The following is a 26,941-nucleotide window of genomic DNA, read 5'->3' as shown; positions in this document are numbered from 1 at the left end:
GATTCCTGGGTTCTAGTCCCATCTCTGGGAGGACAGTGACACCTAGTGATTAGAGCAGGATTCGGGGTGCTAGCTGTTTGTTAATGACTGTGAAGCTGGACCTGTGTAACTGCAAAGGGACTTGATGCTGAACTGCCCCTTTAGGCATCACTGACATTCTCAAAACTGCTCCTCAGCTATTGGTCTCGCTCAATTTTTCCTGTTGCAGCTGCTCCACTTTGTATAAATTAAATATTCATCGGGGGAGAGAGACTGACTCTATAGCCTCTGGATTTGGCACTGCTGCGACAGTTGCTGGAATCTGGCATCCTGTTCTGGTGTCCACAGTTCAAGAAGGATGTTGATAAATTGGAAAGGGTGCAGAGAAGAGCCACTAGAATGATTAAAGGATTAGAAAGCCTGACTTATAGTTAAGGCTACGTTTTAGTCCCAGATATTTTTAGTAAAAGTCGTGGACAGGTCACAAGCAGTAAACAAAGATTCACGGCCCATGACCTGTCCATGACTTGTACTATATACCCCTAACTAAAGCTTGGGCTGAGGAAGTCGTGGGTGCTCTGGGGGGGGGGTTGGTCTGGGGGTGCCATGAGTGCTGGGGGGGGTTGCCTGGGACCCCTGCTGGTGCTGGGGCGGGAGGGTTGTCGGGGCTGGCAGGCTCCCTACCAGCCTCCGCACAGCTCCCTGGAAGCAGCTGGCATGTCCCTGCAGCTCCTAGGTGGAGGGAAGGCCAGGGGGCTCAGTGCGCTGCCCCCACCACAAGCTCTGGCTCTGCAGTTCCCATTGGCTGGGAACCAATGGGAGCTGCAGGGGCAGTGCCTCCACCTAGGAGCTGCAGGGACATGCAGGCTGCTTCTGGGGAACCCGCTCCCCACCCCCGAGGTAAGCACCACCCTGCACCCCAACCCCCAGCCCTGAGTCCCCGCCCACACACAGAGATCATGAAACAATGGGTGTTACCAGTAAGGTGAGTTATTACCAGCAGGAGGGGGGGGGGGGGGGAGAGACACGACCTTTTGTAGTGATAATCAAAGTGGGCCATTTCCAGCAGTTGACAAGAACATCTGAGGAACAGTTCGGGGGGGGGGGGGGGGAAATAAACATGGGGAAATAGTTTTACTTTGTGTAATGACCCATCCACTCCCAGTCTCTATTCAAGCCTAAGTTAATTGTATCCAGTTTGCAAATTAATTCCAATTCAGCAGTCTCTCCTTGGAGTCTGTTTTTGAAGTTTTTTTGTTGAAGAATTGCCACTTTTAGGTCTGTAATCGAGTGACCAGAGAGATTGAAGTGTTCTCCGACTGGTTTTTGAATGTTATAATTCTTGACGTCTGATTTGTGTCCATTGATTCTTTTACATAGAGACATTGATGGTCATTAACCACTTGAGAATCTACCACCACCAGGCTCCATCACTGACCATTTAAAAAACACTATTGGATGCTTTTCTAAGAGTCCTGCTCCAGGAAGGATTCCGGGGCAGGTCTCTGGCCTGTCTCAGACAGGGGTCAGACCAGATGGTCACAATGGTCCCCTGTCCCCCTAGACTCTCCAGCTAACCTGGTGATCGGGGCGCTCACCTGGGAAGGGGGCGCCGGCCCCTGCACCAAGCCAGGCAGAGCTGAGAACTGAACCCATCTCCCCTTGCCCACCAGGCGACTGGCGGCACAGCCGGGGCGCGGGCAGCCCGACCCAGTGGCCAGAGCCAGCGCCGCAGTCACAGGGGAGGAGCCCAGCTGGACGGTGCCCTCCCGGCCGGCTGGCTGCCCCTGCCCCGGGCTGCAGCTGGGCACAGCCCCCGTCATCCCCCGGGAGGGGCCGCCAGGCCGCAGGGGAGCGGGTGTGCGCGGCGAGCTGGCGATGAGCTCATCGCGGTCTGGTGGCTGCTGAGGGCTGGGGCTGGGGCGGCGCGGCGCGGGGAGGCGGCCGCACGTCTCCGGTCTGCGCGGCGCGGCGCGGCTCGCCCACTGGCCGCTCCCCCGCAGCAGGCTCGGGCTGGCGGCCTGGGGCTTGCATGGCCCCGTGACCCTCCCCGCGGCGGCGCGACCCCCTTCTGGCGGCACCATGCTGGGCTCGGACGCGTGCGAGTTCGGCGGGCAGCTGCTGGAGCTGCTGCGGCTGGCGGTGTGCGCCCGAGGTGAGCGGGCCGGGCCGGGCCGGGCTGGGCTGGGCCGGGCCGGGCCGGGCGGCTCCTCCGCCGGGGCAGCGCTGTGGGGCCGGCACCCCAACGGGCAATGGTGTGGGGCTGCGGGCCCGGGGCGGCAGGGTGGGGGTGAGCAGGGACCGCCGGGGTGTGTGTGCAGGTGTTTGTGTAGGGACAGTGGGTGTATGGAGGGGCCAGGTCTGGGGGTATGCAAGGGCCAGGCCGCCGGGGTGTGTGTGCATGGGCGGAGGGGGTGTGCACAGGCAGAGGGGAGTGTAGGTGTGTGCAGAGGCCAGGGCCGAGGGTGTGCAGGAGCTGAGGTGTGTGTGTGTGTGGGGGGGTGTAGCACGTGTGAGGTTGTGTGCGGGGGGGGGGTATAGGAGCCAGGGCCCTGGTGTGTGTGCATGGGTGGAGGGGGGTGCAAATGCGCGTGTGCAGGGGCAGGGGGTGTGCACAGGGGTTGTGCACAGGCAGAGGGGAGTGTGGGTGTGTGCAGGGGCCAGGAGCTGGGGTGTGTCTGGTTGTGTGCAAGAGCAGGGGGTGTATGGGGTGTGCAGGAGTTGTGTGTGTGTGTGTGGGCTGGGGCTGGGGGGTGTACACACTGTGTGGGTAACTACCTATCCAGTCAGCTACTCCCAAAGCTGTCCCTGGCCAGTGCCCTGCCCTGAGGTGCGAGGGCTTCTCCATAGCCAGCGGCCCCCAGCAGAGCGCCCCTCCCCCTTGTGCCAACTCCCTGCAGCCTGGGCATATGGGCTGAGGGTGGGCAGGGGGTGGCTCAGCTGCAGCCAGGCTGCCTTTGCTCTGCCCAAGGTCTCTCCAGGGCACTGGGGGTTCACTGCCCTCTTGCTCTCACAGTTGTATCGATTTGTCTGGGTTTTCCATTGTCCTTTCAGGATATTGAGTGTGGGCACAGAGGGGCATGCCTGGCAGGGCTGGAGCAGGCGCTGGGTGAGCCTTTGTTGTGATGGGAGGAGCAGATGGGAGGTGGCAGGGAGAGGAAGGGTCCAGTGTCCACGGTGAGCACCGGGACCTTCTTTGTGTGTGTGAGCTGGTGGGGGATTTGCTGCTGAGGAGGGGTCCTCATGGGTTGAGCCCTTGAGGTAGGGGGCTGATGGGTCGCTGCCAGCTGGCCCATTTGTTGTCCCTGGTGTGGCTTCAGCCTCCAGCAGAACAAAAGTCCCCCGTGTCCTGCTGGGAGGAAGGTTTTGCAGGCTCAGATGGGTGCTGCTCAGCGCTGATGGTGGAGGGCTGGCAGGGCCCCCCTGGGCGCGTGGGCTGGGACCTGAGTTCAGCTCCACCACTGTCAATCCAGAGAGACAAGCCAGGCTCCATAGAGCTGGGCGTGACTGGCTGCAGCCGGCAGGGCCATTGCAAACCCTCTGGAGCAAGGCTGGCTCGCTGACCCCCAGCACCTGCTCCAGCTCGGACCACTGGGAGCAGAGAGCCAGGACTCCTGTCCCAGGCGCTCTCTCAGCACAGCCTCGGCTTGTTCCCTGCTCCAGGGCTCGGGTTGGGAGCAGCTTCCCCTGCTCCTGCCCCAGAGGCCTGTGATGACACCTCCCTCCCATGAGAAGCCTGGCTTGGGGTGGGGAGCAGGGCCCTGTGTGGAAGGGGGAGCCACCAGGCACAGAGCTGTCTCTGAGCAGGACTATCCCAGCTTCCCTCAGTCTGTCCCTGGGACCACCCCCTGTGGTCCCCTCAGTGGAGCCAGGTGATCTCTGCCTTGGGAGCACTCCACAGGTGTCACTGTGACCATAATCTCAGAGAGGTAGCCTGGGGGAAACATTCCCCCCCCCCCATATCTATAACCCCTCCTCCAGGTTCCAACCAGGCCTCCCCCCTCTGGGCCCCCCCCCTCAGGCATTTGGGACATCACAACCATTTCCATGGCAACAGGCTGTGATGTCACAAGACCAGTGTTATGACTTCAGTGAGGAAGTGGGGGTCGGCAGGCGAAACTCAGGGAGGAGGGAGGGAGAAACTGGTCTGAGCAAGGAACAGGGCATGCGGCACCAGGGGCTCAGAGGATCCCCCCCCATCTCCCAGCCATGGGCTGCTCCCCTCTGGGAGCGCCCCCTGGCAGGGAGCTAGTTGAGGGCAGAGGAGGCAGCTGCTGACAAACTCCCTCTCCATGCCTGGGGTGGGGCTGTGCTGGGCTGCTCTCTGCCTAAGGTCTCTGAGCCTGGTGTGTGCCCTGTACTGGAGTCTGGGTGCTGACTGCTTTATAAGGGGGGCAGGACCCACTCCAGGGCACTGGGGGCTGCATCCTGTGCCCTGGTGCTGAGCAGCACCCCCAGCAAGGGGCACTTGTTCAGGACGGCGCTGTTTGCTGTGGCCCCTCTATCCCAGTGAGCACGTCTGAGGGCATGGGGGCCTGCTGGCCTGGAGGGCAGCAGGGGCTTTCCCAGGAGCTTGTACCTTACTGCTGTCACAAACCGGGCCCTGCTTCTGCTGGAGCACTCACAGGTGTAGACAGGAATTGGGGTGGGGGAGGGTGCACATGTGGAGCCCTCGCTCTCCCTCTCAGCTGCCTGTCGGGTGTTGATTTGGCGGAGGAGCTTACCTAGGCTGCGGGAAGGAGCTCCAGCCTTGGTGTGGTGCTTTGTGTTGGGGGGTGGGGTTCGTCCTAGCTCCCAGCCTCTCCCACTGATGTCCAGTGTCAAGTCCCACAGAGACCTAACGTGTGCTTCATGAAAGAGGCGTGAGCCACAGCGGGCAGTCATTAGGGCACTGGCTCTGTGATGATGCCCAGCGCTTGCTCTCCCTTGCCTCAGCCAGGGCTGCTTGCTGACAGCACCCTTTGCCAGGCAGCCCACCACACGCTGTGCCCCACACAGGTGCCAGTCCCCCTGCCTTACTCCTGGTGCGTCATTTACACCTGGGCAGAGTGGGTGTGAAATGCCAGCTGGTCAGGCTCAACATTGTCTCTGCCCGGCTGTGCAGTGATCCGTGCTAGGTGCCCAGTGGGGGCAGAGCCTAGGGCTGCTGGCTGCAGAGGGGGCTCTGGTTGTGGGCCGTAGAGGGGTTCCCATGAGGTGTTTCTGCTCCTGCCAGGTGATGCTTAGTTACACTGTTCCAATGAGCTGATCCCCCAGCACATCCGGCTTGCCAGGTTCCCACGGAGTCAGTCTCCCCTAGGGGCCAAGCCCAGCTCCATGTGCTTCTCTCAGCCTGAGTGTGTACCACCCAGTAGCAGCCAGGCCCAAAGCTGCCCTTGTTCCCTGGGAGCCCCAGCCCTGAGCACTGTCAGCTCATTAACAAAAGGCACTTCTGGAGCAGAGCCTACTCCTGGCCCGTTGGCTTTGGGGAGCCAGCTGGGGTTCTCTGAGGGACCCCACGGCTCTCTTTTCTGCCAGGGCCCAAGGGGCTGGGAAGGGACCTAGCCCAAAGTCCCTGGACTCTCCCTGCAAGCCCCGAGGCTGGGCTGAGTCTCTGGTTTAGGGCAGTGAGGGGGTGCCCTTCCCTGCTGCTGGTCAGAGGCTGCTCATAGAAGGGGGCTGGAGCCTGCCTGGAGAGCGGAGGGTACCGCAGCAGCCCTCTCCAGGCCCTAGCTGTAGGCCAAGGGAAGAGGCTGGTGAAATGGGTGTTAGTGGAAAGCCAGTGCCCCCCACCCAGCACCCATCACCTGGAGCTGTGCCCAGAATGCCGCTCACCCACCCACCCACCCATGATGGGTCTGCCGGGCCTTGGGAATGCTCTGGAGTGTTTGCACCCACAGGCAGCAGGTCTCGTGTGCCAATGTTTCCCAGTGTGCGAGTGGGTCCCAGTGGGCGCGCTGGGGCGGGGAGAGGTGTGCCAGTGGGCACGCTGGGGCAGGGAGAAGTGTGCCAGATTGGGTCATGGTGCGAGGGAAGCAGGTGCCAGCAGCAAACCTGGGGCCGGTTGGCTTCAGCTGCCAGGATCATGTCATGTACTTGCTTCCTGGGCTGCTCTCAACCCTGTTCTCCTGGCTTGGGGGCCTGCATGCTGGGGCGCTTTCCTGGGGCTTGATTCTCCAATGCCTTCACCCTGCCTGCGAGAGCAGCGGCCTGCGTTTCCCTGGAGGTGCTCCTGATTTACACCAGGCTGAGTGAGAGGCGCATCCGGGGGGGGGGGAGGGGCTGGCTGTGTGTGACATGTACAGCCAGGAACCCCAGGGTTTCTATCGTGAGCTTTCTGCAGCATCCCCCCTCCCAGCGTGGCAGCTGCTTCTTCTGAGGGCTGCTCTCGCCTCCCTTGCAATGGCCAATCCTGAGAGCCTCGCCCAAGCCCCCGACCCTTCCCACATCCATGGTGGAGCGGGAGCAGACAGCGGCTTTCCCTCTCACGCGCCTCGCAGTAGGAGAGGCCATGGCAGCTGCAAGTAACTGAGCCCTGGGTTTGAGTGGCAAAGTGCGCACAGTGAGCGGCGCCCCGTGTGTTCTCCCCTCCAGTGGTGGGCCCCAGAGCACCTATGCCAGGCCCACTGGCGGGGGCTGGTGCAGTGAATTGAACGATCTGTTGGCCATTTCCGCAGCTGGAGTGTGCGACTTGCCGCCTGGCCCTCGGTCTGTGCCTGCGGCCTCGCAGACGCGCCTGGTGTTGGGGCTCAGGTTGGCGACGGCAGAGAGCCTTGCTCTGCCTGTGGCTGCTTGGAAACTGCATCTCTGCAGCCCAGAAGCCACCAGCATCAGCAGCACAAAGGGGCCACACGTCATTCTGCTCCCAGCCCTGACGTCCCCTCCCGCCCCGTGACCCCCGAGCCCTTCCCCAAGAGGTTAAAGGGGGAACAGAGTCCAGGGGCAGTGCGGCTCTGGTGTGACACCACCATGCCCACAGAGTGGCACCTACAGCATGGCAGGTTAGTGACTGTGCAGGTGGGGGACAGAACTCCCGGTTCCCTGCTCTAACCAGTAGACACCCTGCCCCAGAAAGGCCCTGGGCCATGCGCTGCAGGCCTGCAGCATGGGCTCTCGTGGCTAGCAGCAGCCCCTGGGAAGGGCTCTGTCTGGCCCCCGTGGAGGCAAGCAGAGGCCTTTGCTGCCCACTCGTGCCATGTTGAGAGGGGTTAGAGGGCAAAGCAGCTGTGTGTGATAAATTCCCTCCCAGGACATGGCCCCCCAGAGCTCCCCCGGCCTACCTGAGCAAGGATTCCAGCCCACAGCACAGGCATGATCTGGAGCAATTCACCTGCCCCGCCCTGGGGCCCAGCTGCTCTCCTCCTCACCCCCAGGGAGCGCTCCACAGAGCTCCGTTCAGGTACAGTTACCAAGCAACCACCCACCTGGCTGCAAGAGCAGCCTGCAGGTGCTGCACTATTAACTCTTTGGCTGCCTGATTGCATCTTACCAGAGCAGGAGGGAGGGGCCTCCCCCTGACTGAGACAGCAGGTCACAGCAGCTGTGAGGGTACGGGGTGGGGGTGTGTGCTGGGATTTGCAGGGTGCTGGGCGGCGAGCAGCAGTGGTATTTGGGCTCAGACTTCAATCCAGAGATTTTTGTCCTCCCACCCCCACGTTCTGAGTCCTAGCAGCACCCCAGCCTCCTGGCAGAGCCCTTAGACCAGAGGCTGCAGCAATTGGCCCTACCCAGCCAGGCTAGCAGCTTTCCTATGTCACTGGGAAAGAGGGGGTTGGGCAGACCGTAGCCCAGCTATCCATGCAGGTGGGTCTGAGGTGGTAGGGGAGGGAGGAGCCGCCTGTGAGATGAGCTCATTTGGAAACCAGGCTCACCCTTTGTCATAAGGAACTAAATCGGCAGTGTTCGGGCACCCCACAGCAGGGTTCCCCCCACTCTCCCACCATGCTCTAGCCCCAGCTCCACCAATTGCCAGCCCAGGAGCACTCAGTGTAGTCGTAGCCGGTGGGTCCCAGGATACTAGAGAGACAAGGGGGGTGAGGAGACCCAGAGCTCTGTGGAAGCCTGACAGTTTCCCTCTCACCAGCAGAAGTTGACTCAGTAAACAGTATTCCCTCTCCCACCTCGTCCCTCCACAAGTAGGCAGGCTCAGGGTTGTCCTGGGCACAGCACTGCCTCCAGCTGTGCCTCCGACACTTCCCTAAGTAAATGCAGCTTGTCCAAGCTGCTGGCCTAAGGCTAAAGCCAGCTGGAGTTCCCAGGTCCCCTCCAGGCACTGGTAACCCTCCCATTCTCCCAGTCCTGCTGGTGCAATGGGCTCCTACTCCTGACTGAAATAAGTAGAAGGGATTTTGTGCTTTCTGCTGTGTGCTACTAAATCCAAGTCCAGGCAGGCTCCCTGTCACTGCTGTGTGTATCTGCATGAGCCCCTCTTTGTCCTCGAAAGTCGTGTAAAGAGGGGAGCAGCATTTGCTCTTCATCTGTCCAGGTCCTTCCCCACAGGGCTGGTGCCCCAGGCATGGCTGCAGGCAGTGTCTGACTGGGTATGACTAGTGAGCTAGTGCAGTCATCAATCCAGTAGGAAATTAAATGGTCAGGGTCTAGCAGGGCATGTGACCGGCACCATGACAATTTGAGCAGGGGGTTGGACTAGATGATCTCCTGAGGTCCCTTCCAACCCTGATATTCTATGATTCTATATACAGGAGTGAAGCCTCTGGAGGAAAATGCTGAGCCAATTTCACTTTCCTTTCCAAGCGGCTGTACAATGTAGGCATCTCCCATGCATCTGTCCCGGGTGTTTCTCCTTTAACAACGTACATGCTCCCAGCTCTTAGCATGGAGTGGCTGTTGAGTGGTGCTAGGTACCTGCTTCGCTTATGGGAAATTTGGGGGGGAAAAAACAAACAAAAACCAGATTCTAATTAGTGGAATTAATTCAGGTTTTACACGCTTTCTGTGTCTGCCAAAAGCTGTTAATTGATGCGGATTGAAGACTCAGATTTTCGATTGCACAGACGTCTGGAAATACAGCGTTCAGGTTCTCCTGGCAACCTTAGGTGTTTGTGTGTGTGAATGAGAACTACGAAGGGTGGGAAGGTCAGTTGAGCTGCTCACAGCTTGTTGATGAAATGTCTTGAGTCTGTAAAATCAGACAGATGCGCAGGGCTAGGGCTGTCGTGTCACAGCTGGCAGAGCTTAAATTAAAGCCGACCTGCAAAGGCAATGTGTCAAATGCAGTGCTTTGTGCTTGGTAAGCGTGGGTGGGCTGGGTGGGAACTGTGATGTCTTGAACGGTTCACTTCCCTGCTTCCAAGCAGATGGGTTGTTGGTGAAGGGATTGGTCAGTACGTTGTCACAGCTCAGCCTTCCTAGTGTTTCTGCTGGAATGGCTCGATGTCGGTGCTATAAGGGCAAAGGCCAAGCCTTGCTGCCCAGCCCTCTCTGCACAATTGCACTGGGTGTTTCAGCTGGGAGGGGACCCACACACACTTCACCCTGGGATTCTTCTACAAATCACTGGCGAGGAAGCGTGCAGCAAATGGGGCACATTGAGGAGAGCACTGGCCCTGCAAACTGACTCTTGAGTTAAGCTCCACTGGTGGAACGGGATCCTCATGGGGCCGGTCAAAGCTGACCAGCGCAGCTGGAGTTGTGTAGGCGGGACACTTGCAGTGAATCACTCCCCTGTGCTGTGTAGTCTGGGGACTATTTGCAGAACTTGCTGAGTACCTGGAAAGAGAGGATCAATTCAAGGAAGTGCTAAACTCCTCTTGGATGATTCAGGAACACAGGAGACTATCTGTTTGTACAGTATCTTGCACAGTGGGCTCCTGGTCCGTGGCTGGGGCACCTAGCTGCTGCCATAATGCATCTAATAGTTAAAGTGCGGCACCTTGCACAGTGGGCTCCTGGATGCTACTGTAATACATGTAATAAATAATGCACAGCGCCTAGCACAGTAGGCTCCTGGTCCATGGCTGGAGAGTATGGTAATACAAATAATAGATCAGGGCAGACTGTCAAACCTGGCGCTTGGGCGCTGCTTGCTGCAAACTGGCCTCACTGGTGTTCCTGGCTCTGGGTCACACAACGTCAGGTTGGAGCCAGTTCCCCAGCTACCTTCCCGTTGCTGTACCATTCCGAAGAGGAGACTGAATGTTTGCTATTTAAACAGGGTGGCAAATGTGTAGCGTGGGCACCCGGGGCTGCTGGTGTCTCAAACAAGCCTGCTCCAGAGTGCCTGGGCTGGGTGCCTGTCCTGCTGAGAAGTACCCCTGGGCCCCCCAGTGCAAGGCACAGCACCCCTGAGGTGCTAACTAGCCTGTGAGTGCTCCCTGCTGGGCTGGGGGAGGGTGACTCCTCCCCGCTTCTGAGCCTTAGCTAGGCTTCACAGCAGCATGGACGGCTAGATCCCCTTGGAGTGCCACGTCAGATCCTGATGCAGCAGCCTGAATCCTGCCTGGCTCTGGGGCTGGGGTGGCACCGGAGGTGCGGCGGTCTCACAGTGTGATAGACCGAGGCACCGACTCTTTACGAGGCTGGGAGTTGGGTGACACTAGGCAGTCCTGTGCGGCTCTCCAGGTTCTGGGCGCTCAGATCCCCTCCAGCTGGAGTCTCTCAGGGCTCTTCCCGTCCCTCGTGCTGGGGCTCTGCGGTCCCTGTCAGCCCCCGCACATTGCAGTGACCCTGTGCTGCCACCTGAGGCCACAGAGCAGCCTGGGTATCACTGGAGGCGTCGCTTACCCTGCAGACCCCCTTGCTGGTGGTGCTGAGATGGCGAGAGCCTGGCGTGATGTGGAGCCCGGGGGCGGCAGGGGCCAGCAGCTGGAGAGAGACTTTACCTGTAGGCTGACAAACTGGCTGCAAGGCTGAGCTGTGGGGAGTGTGGCCCCTTCCCATCACTTTTGGGGAGAGCAGCCGCGTGGGCACTCAGGGCGCTGTCTCCCATGCACACCGGGCCCTTGGACGTGGGACTGGGGTGAGGAAATTCCTTCATCCCCATCTGCAGTGACTAGATCCTAGCTCATGGCCCAGCTTGGGCCCCTCCCAAGGGGGATTGCAGCGTGCTCTTGGGGCGTCCCTAGGAACTGCACGTGGTCCTTCCCAGGGTCTGGTCAGTGACTAGCCTGGCTCTCTTCTATTCGGCACTGGTGAGGCCACACCTGGAATATTGGGTCCAGTTTTGGTCCCCCCACTACAGAAGGGATGTGGACAAATTGGAGAGAGTCCAGTGGAGAGCAGCAAAAATGATTAGGGGGCTGGGGCACATGACTTACGAGGAGAGGCTGAGGGAACTGCAGTTATCTAGTCTGCAGAAGAGAAGAATGAGGGGGGATTTGATAGCAGCCTACAACTACCGGAAGGGGGGTTCCAAAGAGGATGGAGCTCGGCTGTTCTCAGTGGTGGCAGATGACAGAACAAGGAGCAATGGTCTCAAGTTGCAGTGGGGGAGGTCTAGGTTGGATATTAGGAAACACTATTTCCCTAGGAGGGTGGTGAAGCACTGGAATGGGTTACCTAGGGAGTGGTGGAATCACCATCCTTAGAGGCTTTTAAGGCCCAGCTTGACAAAGCCCTGGCTGGGATGATTTAGTTGGGATTGGTCCTGGTTTGAGCAGGGGGTTGGACTAGATGACCTCCTGAGGTCTCTTCCAACCCTGATATTCTATGATTCTAGGCCTGTGTGGTTCTTCCTGTGGGACCATCTCTGCTCTGCTCTATCCTGGCAGCTGAGGCTGGTGGCTGCATTTTATCCCTTGGTCTGAGGGATGTGCTTTGTCTGGGGCATGTGGGACTGTTGGGATGGGTCTGGCCCCCTGCTAGGTGGCCATGCAGGATGGGGGGGGGGCCTGCACCCCGCTCGGTGGCCATGGGGGAGGGTGTGTATGGCCACGCCCCGCTTGGTGGCCCTGCTGTGATTAGGCAGGGTGCTGATGGGCTGATCAACTGCTGGTGCAGCCAAAAGCAAACAAATGAACTCGGGACTCATCTCTGGCTGCCCTGCCCGACACTTCCATGAACTGCGGGTGAGGCCAGCGCTTGCAAGGGAGGGTGGAGAATGGCTCTGCAGCTGCAATACACAGACCTGCCGGTGGCTGCAATGCATGGGGGGTGGCTGGGGCTGAGGCGGGGCGGTACAGAGTGGAGCTCCAAGGACTAGGCTATCTCCTCCACCCAGGCTGCTCTTGGAGTGATGACTTTGTTCCTGTGGGACAGGGTGTGAGCAGAAAATTGCCATGGGGAAGGGGCAAACCTGGCCCCTTGCTTCCTCTAGACTCCTGTCCCATCCCACCCCACGCACCTCCATTCTCCCTGGCACCGCCACTCCCCACCCCTGTTCTCCCTGGCACCGTTCCTCTCTCCAGCAGGCTTCAGGTGCCCTGGGGAGGGTACCTTTCCCACCCCTCAGCTAACACCAGTGTGTCCAGCCCCAGGGATGGGCACCTGGTTGGTGGGTGAGCGGCCGTGGGGCTCTCCCGTAGGAGGCTGTCGGTCCCTCCTTGCTCTGACTGGCTTCTCCTCCCCTCAGATATCGTGGCAGACAAGGACGGTGTGACGCCTCCCCTAGAGGAGGAGATGGATGACGTGGACTTGGCGTACAGGGCCCCGGAGAAGAAGACCCTCCAGGAGATCCAGCAGCTGGACAAGGACGATGAGAGCTTGAACAAATACAAGCGGGTGCTGCTGGGGCCCATCCCAGTGGGTGTCGGTAAGGCCCCGGCCCAGTCTGTGGGAGGATGGGAGGGGATTTCTTGGTGGGGGAGGGGGTCTCTGTTTAATCCTCACCCGGGGGCAGTACCAATGGAGGAGGAGCATTGTGGAAAGTTCCTTACCTGGCTCCTTTCAGCTCTAAACTTGGAAGAGCAGCTGAGTCCTGTGGGCAGGGTTGTGCTGCGGGGGATGCGGAAAGTCTCCTCTGGGTCTGGTGTCTGTCCCCGGTGGGGAGTTGCCATGTGGCATGCAGAGCTGTGAGCTGTGCCCATGTGGGCATGGAGGGCAGGTACGTCACTGCACCTCCCTCTGTCGGGGTGCTGCCTCAGCCCGTTCCTCCCCGAGGGGCCGGTCTGTGCCCCTAGCCTTATGAAGGAGATGCTGGTAGCTTTCCACCCACCTCCGAATTGTAACAGCTGTCCAGTGTCAGATCTGTACTGCAGTCTACTTGGTTACGTTATCGCCATGGTAGTTTCCATAGTAACAGTTATGGAGCGACCTTGTACCTTTCATTTGTAGGTGACCAAGATGGAGACACCCTCCTTCTGGGAGTCCCTAAAGCAGGGTGGGCAAACTACAGCCCGGATCCGGCCCACAAGCCATTCTAATTGGGCTCTCGAGCGCCCGCTGGGGAGCGGGTTCTGGGGCTTGCCTCACTCCGGCACTCCAGCCAGGGAGCAGGATCGGGAGCCGCTTCATGTAGCTCCTGGAAGCGGTGGCATGGCACCGCTCCGGCTCCTATGCGTAGGGGCAGCCAGGAGGCTTCACTCTTCATGCTGCACCCTCCCAGCACCGCTCCTGCAGCTCCCATTGGCCAGGAACCGCAGCTCCCATTGGCCAGGAACCGCAGCCAATGGGAGCTGCAGGGGCGGTACCTGCAGATGGGGCAGCGTGTAGAGCCGCCTGGCCGCACCTCCGAATAGGAGCCAGAGAAGGGACATGCCACTGCTTCCGGGAGCCACTTGAGTTAAGCGCTCCCTGGATCCTGCACCCCTGAGCCTCCCCTGACGCTCCAACCCCCTGCCCCAGCCTTGATTGCCCTCCGAACTCCTCGGTCCCAGCCCAGAGCACCCTCCTCCACCCCAAACTCCTCATCCCCAGCCCCACCCCAGAGCCTGCATCCCCAGCCGGAGCCGTCACCTCCCTCCCACCCCAGCCCAGCGACCTCTCCAGCACCCTGAACTCCTCATTCCTGGCCCCACCCCAGAGCCTGCACCCCCAACCAGAGCCCTCACCCCCTTCCGCACCCCAGTCCCAATTTCGTGAGCATTCATGGCCCGCCATACAATTTCTATTCCCAGATGTGGCCCTCAGGCCAAAAAGTTTGCTCACACCTACCCTAAGGCCTAGACCCACATACAGTGCCCTGGGTGGGGACTGCAGTGCGGTGCTGCATTGTCACCACTGTACGGGGGCTTGGCTGTCCTGCCACCTTCCCAGGCTGCTGGCTATTCCCCACCCCCTGCTTCCTGTGCCCTAGTTTGGCAGTTGACATCAGCTCCTCTCCTGTGGCATGAGGGTAAGTGGGGAGCTCGATTCGCTGAGTTAGCCAGTCGGGAGTCCTGTGCGTCTGAACGCTGCCGAGGATGTAGCATTTCTCCATTCTCACCTCTGAGTGACGGGCCCTGGTCTGCGCGGCTGCATAGCCCAAGTGGTGACACAGCCAGGCGTCCCCTGTAGTTGCAGGCAATGACGCAGACTGGGAAGAGCGCGAATAAACGCCCTGGTGATGGGCAGCGAGCAGCTGTGCACCATTGACCTCCTCAGTAGCCCCACAGGGAGTTCGCTGCATGCTGCTCTGCACCGGCAGAGCATGGACGCTAGTGGCAGAGAAGCGCCGTTAGATCCCAACTGTTTGATTGTTCCCAACAGCATTTTCTCCAGGCCTTCGTCCAGTCTAGTCTTAACTGTCCCAGGCCCTGGGAGTGCCACCTGGTCTCTTGGGAGAACCCTTTGTTCTGAGATGAGCGTTGCGTGTGTCTGGGCCCACCTAGGGGGCAGGCATTTGTTTCCAAGCAGAATACCTGGCGTGTTTAGACTCTCCTATGCGCGCACACATCAATCCCCAATTTCCCTGCCAGCCCCCTGGCCACCTCACACCTAATGAAGGGCTCCATTTGGGTACACTTGATGGAAAATTCTCCAGTCATTGACTGGAACGTGGGAAACACTTGTGATAGTACAGAGCTGGCGCAGGGTGATGCTCCTGCGCTGTATGATGCTCCAACAGGAGCAGCTATAATGCAAGCTGAAGCAGAGCTAAAATGTTGCACAGACGTGGCTGTAACTCAGTTAAGCTCTCCCCTGTTCCAGCCCAGCAGCCGCTCCAGGGCAGTAGTGGTTGGAAAGCAGGGCAGTGTGGGACAGCGTTTCTCTGTTGTGTCTTAGCTTCCACTGAGGGTTGAACTGATTTCCGAGCTGAGTGGCCTGGAGGTGTGCTGGGCCTTGGATAATGTTTTGCAGAGCTGCTGCCTCAGTCTGTGACTGAGTAATTCTCCGGCGGGGCATCAGCAACGTGTAGTGTTTGGCAGAACCCAGAATGCCTTGTGCGACGTGCGTGTTCCAGATCTCCTCCCTTTGCACCTCGCTCTGTGCCCTGCGTCACACTGGCCCCCGGTGCTCACAGGGCACACGTTTGCAGGCTGTTCCCATTTTCCCCTTAGCTGCTGCTTAGCCAGGTGAAGAACTTGATTCTTTGGTCGTCTAAGCCAGTCAGTCTGGCTCTCTCCGCAGTATGTTTCTCTTCAAAGAAAAGTTAATTTGCTAAATTCTCCATTTTGTTTTATTAAAGGAACAACTGGATTTGTGGCCATTCTTTTGTCTATAATGGCCACGCTTGGACTCCTTCACGATCAAACGCTTGTACCTTAAAACAGGAGATTCTTGATATTTCTGTCTGAAGATCTCCTTGGAAGACTCGGGGATGGGAAGTGGGAGATGAGCTGGTGGTGCTGACAAATTAATGAAGAGCACCCAATAAATACCAGAGGAGATAGCGTTACAGGGGGTGTCGCCCAAAAGAAATTGTTACTAAAGTTTTGACAGGTCTGATGGAAATCTCATTTGCTCTCAGTTCTGTTCCATTTCCATGGCACCTGTGGTGCTGCTGGCAGACTGGACTCCGTGGGGAAAAATGGGTATTTTTACCATATGTTAGTCCGGATGTGTTACATGCCTAGTGTAGTCTAGGGAAGTTGTAGTTACCTTCACCAGCTAACATGTGTTATGTCCTGGAGAAACCTAGGGTTCAGCTTGCCCAGTCTACGCTAGGCCTGTAATACAAGTGTTAGGGCACCTTTTGTGTAGTGAAGGCGAGGCTGTGGTCTTCAGGAAAAACAGGGTAGACAAGGCCTGAATTTATAATGTAAAAGCCAATGAGGAGAGAGCCCTTCCCAGCCAGGCCTTCTCTGTTTGTCAGAGAAGCAGGAAAGGCCAGGTGCCCAGTTTCTCTGAATTCACTCAAGTTAGGCCATTCCCCTGTGAAGCCTTCCCCAGCTACTCTAGCTGGCCAGCACTCGCCAGGATCCGCCCCTCTGCAGAGCATGCTGGGAAAAGCGGGAGGAGCTCCGGGCCCTCGAGGACCATCGGGCCCAGGGTGCCTTTGTTCGATCCCGCATCCGTCTCCTTCGGGAGATGGATCGCGGCTCCCGCTTCTTCTGTGCCCTGGAGAAAAGGAGGGGGGCCAAGAACATGTCACCTGCCTTCTGGTAGAAGATGGCACCCCCGTCACGGATCCAGTGGAGATGTGTGGGAGGGGAGCAGCAATCCAAAACACTCCAGCCATTGCAATGGGGCAGTTCCTGTAGGAGCCAGCCTCCATGTCCTGACCCTTACCCTGAGTGTTGCACTAGCTGTGCTGTGTCTGGAGTTCACATCTTCTCCTGGGGCCCTTCACCCGCCTTTGGCCCCCTCTGCCTTTATAGCAGCAACAAAGACCAGAGCTGAATGTGGCTGGGCGCTGTTGGCAAAGGCTGCTCGGCAAGAGAAGTGGCAGCCCCTGTGGTCACACATGCTCAGTCTGTCTTGGAGCCAGCACCCAGGCCTGGAGCTGCTGAATTACAGCATTAGGGGAGGGCAGAGCGGCTGGCGAGCAGCGCTGCTAGGTGGGACTCCAGGCTGAGTCATCAGTGCAGGGAGGGCCAGGCTTCTAATCACAGGGGATAAACAGCAGTTCACAGATGTGCTTTAAATAACACAAAGGAGGTGAGGGCCAAAGCAGCCAGGAGCCTGGTTAGCTCCAGCTCCTCTTGGCTGGGCTAGGGGGAGATTGGAGAAGTGAACCCCCCAGTGCAGTGTCAACACTGGGAAATAGGGGCCAACAGGGCGGCACTCCCAGATCACGGTGGCTGCATTTGCCCCCTGGCTCTGGAGGCAACAGTCTCCCTCTACTGTGTACTGGGCTCGTTGGAATGTGCTGGATCCAGCCAGGGATCATCCCCTGAAGATCAGGGCTCCTTCTGCCTGCCCCACAGGGTAACCCACAGCCCCTGAGTTTAGTGCTGTGCTGGGGGGTGGAGGGTGCTCCTGGGCCCCCGCTAGGCCAGGAAGGGGATGTCTGCAATTCTAAAGACTCATCTGCTTGGGTAGGGAGCTGGCACTGCTGCTGTTGTGAGGGTCTTCTCACTGCCTTCAGGCCCGGTGGTGGGGATAGGAAGGGCCCGGGGTCTGGGGCACACAGGAGCTGCCCAGTTCCCTTGTTACAACAGTCAGCTGGTAAGAATGAGAATTAATAGACGGGGTCAGCCATACCTTGGCACAGATTTATTCAGTCTGTACAGCGCCTAGCACAGGGGACCCTGATCCTGACTGCAGCCCCACAGCACTGCCGCGTTCCCAACCCCAGCTAAATAATAATGGTGGCCATGGCAGAGCCAATCACTGTACAGAAGGTGAGGGATGCACACTAGAACACTCCTGCCAGCTGGTGCATTTCCCCTTGTTTGGGGCTTCCCTTTGTACCTGCATGGGCGCCATCAATTATGTGTGGGCACCCGCCCTCTTCTGACCTCAGCCCCACTGACTCGGAGTCTGATCCTTGGTATGGACCCCAGCCTGGAACCTAACTGAGAACTCCTCGGCTGCTCCCAGCTTTAGGTTTTCCCCTGCTCTGACCCTTAGTCCTGACTGCCTTTGGCAGGATCCTGACACCCGTATCTGTGCCCTGGGCATGATGCAACCTGGCTCTGCCTGCAGCCAGACATCTGGAGATGGCATGCAAATGAGGTAGTGCCCTAATCAGCATATCTGATGGCCAGGCACTTTGTCATTTGCACAGTATTCCTTTTGCCATTCCCTCCTGTGCTCTGCACCCCAGTGCCCCCCCTCTGGCTGGATTCTCCACATCGTCTCTGTGATGGGTTAACCCCCCCACCGGGGTGCCACCTAATGTACTGGGCTACCACTGAGCTCCCCTGTTCCACCAGCCTGGGCTTCCTTACACAGTCCTGCTAAGCCAGGTCCTCAAGCCTCCTCCAGCACACACACAGGTAGGGACACACCTAGCTGCAGAGAGAGACAGACACTGAAATCAGCTCTGCATGGGAAGACTCAGCCAGGAAATTGCCCAGCACTCAAGTGCACACCCTCCCGGGGGTGCAAACCCCAACATTATATTGTCTTGCGCTGCACAGAGAACTATACAGTGTAAGCTCATGAAATTTGCCTCCTCCCTCAATGTGGAGGAAGATATGCACAGGTTTTTGCCCCCTTCCCCTCCCCCGTTTATGAATTCCACAAACTGGTTTTAGAGAAAACACAAACAAGTTTATTAACTACAAAAGATAGATTTTAAGTGATTATAAGGGGTTAGCAAATGGATCAATGCGGATTACCCAGCAAATAAAACAAAAACCACAATGTAAGCTTAATACACTAAAGAAACTGGTTACAAGTAGTAATTTCTATTCCTGAATGTTCTTTTAGGCATTTCTTTCACAGGCCAGACACCTTCTCCAGCCTGGGCTCAGCTTCCCCCCTGGCCCCCTTTGTCTTTGTTTTTTTTATATGTTTTCCGCAGTCATCCTGGGTGGGGATTCAGTAAAGAATGAGCCCTGGTTAAGTCACTCCCGGGCCTTACATAGGTTTTACATAGGGTGGCAACCCTTTGTTTTCCAGTGTGGTTCCCCACCCACCGACCCAGTGGAAAAATACTGATATTCTATCATCTGGTACCAAGTGATGTGATCACGTGACCTTGCAGTGCCAATGCAGCCATGAGTCAGAGGCATTTGTAGCATCCCAGGAAAGCTTCTCAGGAAGGTGGGAGATTAGCATCTTCAAAGACCTATTGTTCTTCCTAGTGGCCCATCCAGACTGATTGCATTCTGTCTGGTGGGCATTCCCCAGGTGTAAACTCCTTGTAATTGTTACATAGTCAATATTCCTAACTTCAGATACAGAAATAGTACATGCATACAAATAGCATAATCATATTCAGTAAATCAACCTTTCCAGTGATATCTCACATGATCCATCTTGCATAAAATACATTTTAGATATGCTATAATAATATTTTAACAATATTTCTATGAAGACTATGGGGTGTAGCATCACAGTCTCCCTGACATTAGTGACACTGCCTAGGCCCTAGACCATGATGGCCAGCCTGGCTTGCACAGCACCTCTGTATCCATTGCACAGCCCAGTGCTCCACACACCTCCATGGCTGGCGGAGGGTTTGGGCCGAAATTCTAGGCAGCATCTCTAGGGTTAGCTCTAGAGTAGTCTTCCAGGGGCTCTGGCTGAGGCAGGCAGGGGCTGTGCAGCCTGTATCAGCCCTGGGAGAGGGAGCTGGTGTCCCCGCTGTGGGACATGCCCTGAGCTGGCCAAGTATCCCATGGCTGAGTGTGACAGGGGCTGGGGCAGTGACTTGGCCACCTGCCTGGCCAAGTTGGCCTGGGGGTGGCGCGGCACTGGGCACTGCCAGCCCAGCACTGCAGCAGAATGGAGTTCGGTCCGTTTTGACGGAGCGCCCCAGGCTGCCAGGCTTGGCGTGTCCTGGGAAGGAGGCTGTCTGGGCCATCAGCAGGAGCTGCTGATGCAGGGCAGGTGCGTATCCAAACGTGCATGTTGTCGGGGGGCGGGCTAGGGCCTGGGCAATGAGCACACCAGGCCTGGGCATGAGGGCCTGCTCACCTGCCCTCCCTGGGCCTGCTCTCAGGAGCCCCTGCTGCAACAGGCTGGCCACCATGGGAAAGGGGAGGCTGGCTCCCCAAGGAGGGGCCGTTCCCAGTTAATCTCTTGCCTTTCCTCCTTCGCTACAGGCCTGGCTGAATTCTCCCGGCCCACATTACCATCCTCTTCTCGATTCCGTGGTGATGCTAACTGTGCCCCCTCCATGCTGTGCCAGCCTTGGGCTTGCTTTGTGCTCTCGGGCTTGGCGCCGTGGTAGCCTGACATGTTCTGCCTTGGTTGGTCAGAGAGCCCCGGGCTGGGAAGGGAGCCCCCACCTTCAGCAGGCTCTGCAGTGCCAGGGCTTCTGTAAGCCAGTTTACAAGATGGTCCTGCGGCTGCATTTCCCCTCCTGGCAGGGTTTGTGCCAGGCTCTGTGGCCTGGCAGGCAGGAGAGGTGTGATACCTCTGGGGTCTCTGTTTCCCCTCCACCTTCCCGCGTGAAAAACAGTTTCAGATTACAAGTAATGGAAGGGGTCGGGCGACAAATTCCGTGAATGAGATGGGGGCTGCGACTGGGAAAGTTTGGCAACCGCTGTTCTAGAGCAGCTTGCCCTGCAGCTAGCTAGGCGCTTGTGGCTCGCCTGTGGCTTAGTAACTCTTCATTCTAATGGAGCCTCCCTATGAATCCATAAGACAACACGGGCCTATCCCTTGGCTAGGCCAGGCTGCGCCGCTGAACAATCCCTTCTCCTAGCGGCCAGCTCTGCACAGCCCCCTCGCTGCAACCCCAGAGACCTGGGCAGCCTTGCCCACCACTAGGAAGCTGGCATTTCCTCTGCCCCGCAGTCAGAGGGGCTGGGCTACCCCTGAAGCAGCCGTTTAGCCGATGGTCCTCTAACCCTGCCTGTTTGAGGACCACCCCTGCCTGGCACTGGATGGGGCAGACAGCAGCTGCCCTTCTGGTCATGGGCCTGCCGGTCGTGGCTTGCAGTGCGGCCTGGCTGATCAGACACAAGGAGCACTACAGGAGGGTAGCTGTGGCCTCTGAAGTCTGGGAAGGTGCTGGCCGCAGCTTAGTTTGAGCTTTCTGAGCAGAGGCTTGTGGCAGGGCAGCCCTTGTCCTGGGAAGGGGAGGTGGGCTCTAGTTCTTGGGGTTGTTGGCAGTCTTGCCCTCCCCGGGGAACAAGCTGGGCAGAGGCATAGGGGACTCTAGTGGAAGGTCCCTGGAATAGATGTGTTGGATTCATGTTGTTCATGACATTCACGATGATTGCTACAGATGGATTTGTTGTATTGGTTTATTCTAGTGATATGAATGATAGCAGAGCCATGGGAGCTCCCCCATTTGGAATAGGGCAGGGGCCTGGTGAGCTACTGCAGGGCTCGGGGGGCGGGGGGCACAGCGGGCAGCAGCTGCAAGGGAAGCCTGGCCTGGAGTCAGGCAGTGGGACAGCTCTGTCTGCAAGAAGCTGCTAAAGCAAAAGGTTTGGGTGGCAGAATAAGCAGTGTTCTCTTGGAAAAGCCAGGGGTGGGGGTCGGGTAACAGCCGTGCCCAGCTACCAACTCTGCCCCTCCTGCCATCTCTAGATCCCAGCGTGGCTAACGTCACCTTGACGAGACTGACTCTACTGTGTGACCAGGCCCCAGGGCCCATCACCATGGACTTAACAGGTGAGCAGGGCCAGCCCAGCGCGCCCCCTGGCTGGAGCAAGGATGGGGGGAAGCAGCTTAACAACCCGGCAGCCACTTGCAGGCTAACCCCTGCTCCTTCGGGAGATCCTGCCCTCAGGGGAGTTATGGGGGGAATGGGGAGACAGGCCCCATTTGTCCTCAGTCCGTCCCTGCTCCTAGGTGTTGGAATCCCAAGGGGACGCTGTCCTGCTGTCCGTGCCCATGTGTCTGGGAGGGGTGGGCTCTGGGCCCTGGCAGAAGGAGGCCAGGGACAGGCAGGCTGATGGCTCTCCTCTCGCCGGCGCAGGGGATCTGGAGGCGCTGAAGAGCCAGTCATTTGTGTTGAAGGAAGGGGTGGATTACAGAGTGAAGATCTCCTTCAAGGTGAGCTGATCCTGCAGCAGGCAGTATGGACCCCGGCTGGGCCTGGTGCACTCGCTTGCTGCATGCGGGTCAGTGAGCGCCGTCTCCTCTGGCAGAATGACCGGTCGTGACTGGCACTGCCTGGCACTTGGCCGCTGGCACTCTCTGGAACATGCCCTGCTGCCTGTGCCCCATGGTGAAGGCAGGTCGGTGCAGCCTGTGATGGTGGGAATTAGGAACTCTAGATGCCTGGTGCAGTGACGCTGCTGGGTATGTGCCGCTGCACTGCGGACTGCATACCGCTCTCCTGCATGAGAGCCAGGCTGAGCTGGAGGTTCGCATGCTGGGTTGGGAAAAGGGGGGGCAGGGCAGCAAATGAGCAGGACCTGAGGGCAGTTAGAGCCCCTGTGTATCAGATGCCTCCCTGGTGAGAGCTCAGGGAGGGTCACTGACATCTGCCCTGCAGCTCTCCCCAGGCTGCTCTCCATGGGGTCTTCAGAGGGAGGTCTCCTCCTGCAGGCACAGGGAGCGAGGCCCTGGCAGGAGGTGTCCCCCTGACCCTGACCCCTCTGCCCTGCAGGTGAACAAGGAGATTGTCTGTGGCCTGAAATATTTGCATCACACCTACAAGAAAGGCTTGAAAGGTGAGTCTGCACCTTGGCCTGCCTGGTCTCCAGGTCTTGCCCGGGGCTCCTTGTGGGGTGGGAGGGGGAACCCAGCTGGTCATGTGGGGCTCGGCAGTCTGATATGGGGTGGGGGTACTCCTGGCGCTGGTGAAGCGCTCTAGTCCCACCCCTGGCCCCAAGTCACCACAGGCATTTGATGCCCCCCCTCACACATTGTTACCACCTAGTGCCTGACCCAGAGCATTCACCCCTGTTCATGCTGACGGCTCCCCCTTCTCTCTCTCTGCTCAGTGGATAAAGACGTCTACATGATGGGCAGCTATGGGCCCCGTGCTGAGGAGTACGAGTTCCTGACCCCCCTGGACGAGGCCCCCAAGGGTGTGCTGGTGCGGGGTACCTACCACATCAAATCCTTCTTCACTGATGACGACAGAACAGACCATCTCTCCTGGGAGTGGCACCTCTGTATAAAGAAGGACTGGAAGGATTGAAGCCCTCCCCTCCTCCCCACCCTCCCCCATCCAGACTCTAACATGAATTAGGGGCAAACGAGCCTTACTGCAAACACAACGGCTCTGGGGCCACTTCCCGGGCCTCGCCAAGTCAGGCAGCCGAACAGGGCACCATGCCCCCCTGCTCTAGTGCTTTTCTCCCCTCTGCAGCCGCGTCCCCCACCATAGTACATTACCCCAAGCAGGTGTCTGTGTCTGTCCCTCCCCTGCCTACTCCCCGCTCTGCGCCTGTCCTTACTAGACTCTGCTGCTGCCCAGTGGGCCCCTCTTGGTGCTGAGCCCAGCTCCCCTCAGCGTGGCACAGGGCTCACTGTGCCCCCAGCTGCGGGTATTAGGGCCTCCTGCCACTTTCACAAGGTTCTTCCAGACAGCTGCTCCCAAAGATCATCCCCCCCTCCCCCTTGCCACGGGGAGGTCTCGTGTCTCAGCGTTAGCCTTGCACTGCTGGCCGGGTGCCTTGCATCAGCCTTGTGGTGCCCTGGGGGAGCTCCCTGAGTCTGTGCCATGCTGAGAAGCAGCCGGAGGGCTTACTGGCTTAGCCCAGCCCCCCCCCCAGTGATGGCTGTGTATGTGAAGTCCCCGTCTGTCTGCCTCTTGACATCCCGGCGGGAGCTCCTGTGCCATCCTCAGCCTGGAGCTCTGTGCTGCCCATTCTGGCCATGCCAGCTTGCCTCACTCCACTCATTGCAAGCTCTCCCCTTGCCACACAACCAGCCCCAGCCTCTAACGAAGCCCAGGGCCCTTTGTATTTGATTCACATGAAGGTGGGCTCACCCTTTGGGGATTGGACTCAGGGTTAGTTTTCATTACTGGGGGGTATTTTGAATACTTACTCTGTCCAGCATTTCCGCCGCTGGTGCTGTAGTGAGTGAATGGGTTGTAGCTCTGGGTGAGGGTGTCCCGGTTGTGTAAGGGGCTGTGACATCTCACAACTCTGCGCCTGCTGGCCCCATGGCCCGCGCTCTGTGCTGGGCCAGCGTGGTCCTGAAGGGTGCCCCGAACGCGGCTGTACTTGCCCTTCCTCACCTGTCCCGCTGATACCCCTGGCTGTGCTCTTGGTCATTACCATTAAACGTAACCGCCCTCTCTTTGACTTATGCCCGTGTACGCCTGTGCTTTGTTCACTGTCACGGAGTCCCTGGGCGATGCTCTGGAACTGCTCCCCATGAAGCCAGTCAGGACTCTGGGACAGTCGCCTTCCTGTGAGCAGCCTGTCTCCAGGGCACACAGCTCACACAGCTTCCACCTTCCTGGGTCTGACCTCGGAGCATTCGGCATCCTCTGCCCCTCCGTGCGCTTCCCACAGTGACTCCGCTCAGGCGGGGCTCCTGGGGAAGCCAGAGGGTCCTGCCCCCCAACTCCTCAGTCAGACGTGACTCTCAGCCAGCCAGTAAAACAGAAGGTTTATTAGATGACAGGAACATAGTCTAAAACAGAGATTGCAGGTGCAGAGAACCGGACCCCTCAGCTGGGTCCATTTTGGGGGACAGTGAGCCAGACAACCATGTCTGCACTTCACTCCATGTCCCAGCCAGCCCCAAACTGAAACTCCCTCCACCCCTCCTCCCCTGGGCTTTGTCCCTTTCCCGGGCCAGGAGGTCACTTGATTCCTTTGTTCTCCAACCCTTTAGCTCTCACCTCGCAGGGGGGAAGGGCCAGGCCATCAGTTATCAGGAAACAGGGTGTGGACCATTCTCTGTGTCCAGACCCCTGCACACACCTGCCCTCTAGGGCTCTGCAATGATCATACACCCTTATCCCACCACCTAGATACTTAAGAACTGCATGGGGGAAACTGAGGCACCCCCACACTATTCAGAGGAAACATTAAGAACAGTCCCACTTCGTCACATTCACACACCAGCTGAGTGGATAGGGATGCTGTTTACAACACAGAACACTGCCTCCCTTCCCCTTGGTTACCAGCAGTGAACAGGGGCATCTGTGCTGATGGTGCCAGGGAGTGCAAGGTTCACAGTCAGTCTATAGAGAAGGGTGTATGTGGCTCTGATCCCTGCCTCTGGGATGCCAAGGATGTGTCCTCAGGGCGGGGTCTGCTGGGGTTTGGTCTTCTGCCCGGCCGCTGGCCAAGTGTGTGTGGGTGTGTGTGGGTGCCAGCTGGCTGTAGCTGGCCTCAGCTGCCCCAAGCCACAGTCCCAACTCCTGGGACTGGCTCCGCACCTGAGGCCAGGTTTATTGGCTTTATTGGCTTCCGCCCCTCCGCTACCACAACGTCCCACTGCTGCGTTTGCTTGTGTAGCATGGCTGGGTCCTTCGCAGCGTCTCTGTTCCCCTTGTGTTCTCTCCTGTGTGTGTATGTGTTGGGGGACAGCCCCCACCCCTGAGTAGTCCGGGCCTCCTCACAACCTGCAAACTCAGGGCAGAGGAGGGCTGAGTTCCTCCAAGCGCCTGCACCCTGGCTGGTGCTTCCAAATACTCCAGGGGGGGCCCTGCTCCGGGCTCCCCCCCAGAGTGCCATTTGCCCTTCAGGGCCCCGCAGCCCCTGGTCTGGGCTCCTACTCCTATGAAGGCAACTGCTGAGCGGTGGTGCTCTGTGCCCGTCGGCTTCCCACGCTGCCCTGCGCACAGGGGCTGGGAGAGCAGCAGGATGAAGTCTAGTGCAGAGGAAGCCATGGCCGGGCTGTTCTGCAGGGGCCTACTCCTGGCTGCCGAGCCTCTGACCACTGCCACTGATTGGCACGTGACTTCTGTCCCTTCCTAGTGCCTGGCAGGGCTACCTGGGGGCATGCTGTTGGCCTCCGCACACACGGCTCCTGCTCCGGCTGGGGCAGGGCTGTGTGGCTAGTAGGAGTTGTGCTGTTGGGGGTCCCAGCGGGAGCGGCCCCTGCCGGGCTGAGAGGTGCGCTGCACTGAGTGGGCCCTGGTATTGCTCCAAGTTTCCCCGCAGGCTCCTTGCAGGGAGAGCCCCTCCAGGCACTGAAGGGAGGGGTTCCTGCTCTTCCCCCTACGAACATACTGGGGGCAGGGGGAGCTGGGCTCCCCACAGACTCACAGCGGGGCAGGGAGGGGCGAGCCGCTCTCTGTTAGTCACTCCCGGCTGTGCTGCAGCACCTCTCTTTGGTGCCAGCTGGCCCTTTGCCCCGGCTGTGGGCTCTGCTGCCGGTGGCTCCCCACTGCACCTGGTGCGGTCTCCCAGCAGCTCAGGGAGCCTGCTCACGTCCCTGCAGGGCCCCTGAATCGCACCACAGGAGTAAAGGGCTGGGAGCGTCACCCTGAGCCATCAGCCAGCTCCAGCTCCAGCTCCACTGCACCCTGGGCGCAGGTGCCACCTGCAACTGGCACCCCAGGACCTCTGCTGCCCAGAGCAACCCAGGCACGTGGGCTTGGTGAGGCTGAATGTTCCACCTGTGCTCTCCTGCGAGGGTACCCGTCTGTCACCCCTGACAGCTGCCCATCCTGCTGTCACCCCCCGCCCTCCCTCCAGCAATGTACCCCTGGCTTAGGCCCTGCTCATTGCTACCATAGGTTAAAGCCCTCTGCCTGGGCCACAGCTGACACTGTATTGGGAAAGTCTCTTTGGCCAGGCCTGGGACACGGCTGCCCCGCTCCCCACCCAGGCCCAGGGCACTGCTGCCAGGCAAACAGTGCCATGTCTCGGAGCTGGCCGGGCAGCCAGCAATGCAGGGGGCATGGTACTGGGTTATGTGCGGTGCTGTGCACATGGCTGGCAATGCCCTGCTCCTGTCCCCAGCCCAGGCAGGTTCCCTGGGAGCCAGCTGGACAAGGGTATGGCTGGCAGCTGCCCACCCTCCACTAACCCATTGTTGGGGCCGTTTCCTTGTGCTGGGGCTGGTGTGGGAGGCCTCAGAGCCCAGGCCCTAGGGGCAGGTGTGGTAGGAGCTGTGCCCAAGGGAGGGTGCTTGGGGATCTACTGCCCAGCCCCAGGGCAAAGTGCAGTGGGTCGCTGGCCTCCGCTATTCACAGTCCCCAGCCTGGGCCTGAGAACTGGGCTGGAAAACAGCTCTT

At 58.9% G+C, this 26,941-nt stretch overlaps 1 protein-coding gene across 1 annotated transcript; it reads left to right on the top strand.

The window, feature by feature from the left end:
• The first annotated feature begins 1,936 nt into the window (after positions 1–1,936).
• Positions 1,937–24,051, top strand: ARHGDIG (Rho GDP dissociation inhibitor gamma). Its single transcript, XM_048866620.2, has 6 exons — positions 1,937–2,134; positions 12,488–12,667; positions 21,370–21,453; positions 21,761–21,837; positions 22,397–22,460; positions 22,734–24,051. The coding sequence occupies exons 1-6, from the start codon at positions 2,062–2,064 to the stop codon at positions 22,931–22,933; spliced, it is 678 nt and encodes a 225-aa protein (XP_048722577.1). The 5' UTR covers positions 1,937–2,061; the 3' UTR covers positions 22,934–24,051.
• The last annotated feature ends 2,890 nt before the right edge of the window (positions 24,052–26,941 follow it).

This window comes from Caretta caretta, chromosome 10, assembly GCF_965140235.1.
Source record: "Caretta caretta isolate rCarCar2 chromosome 10, rCarCar1.hap1, whole genome shotgun sequence".
Taxonomy (NCBI): Eukaryota; Metazoa; Chordata; order Testudines; family Cheloniidae; genus Caretta; species Caretta caretta.
This window is presented reverse-complemented; position numbering and strand designations above follow the sequence as displayed.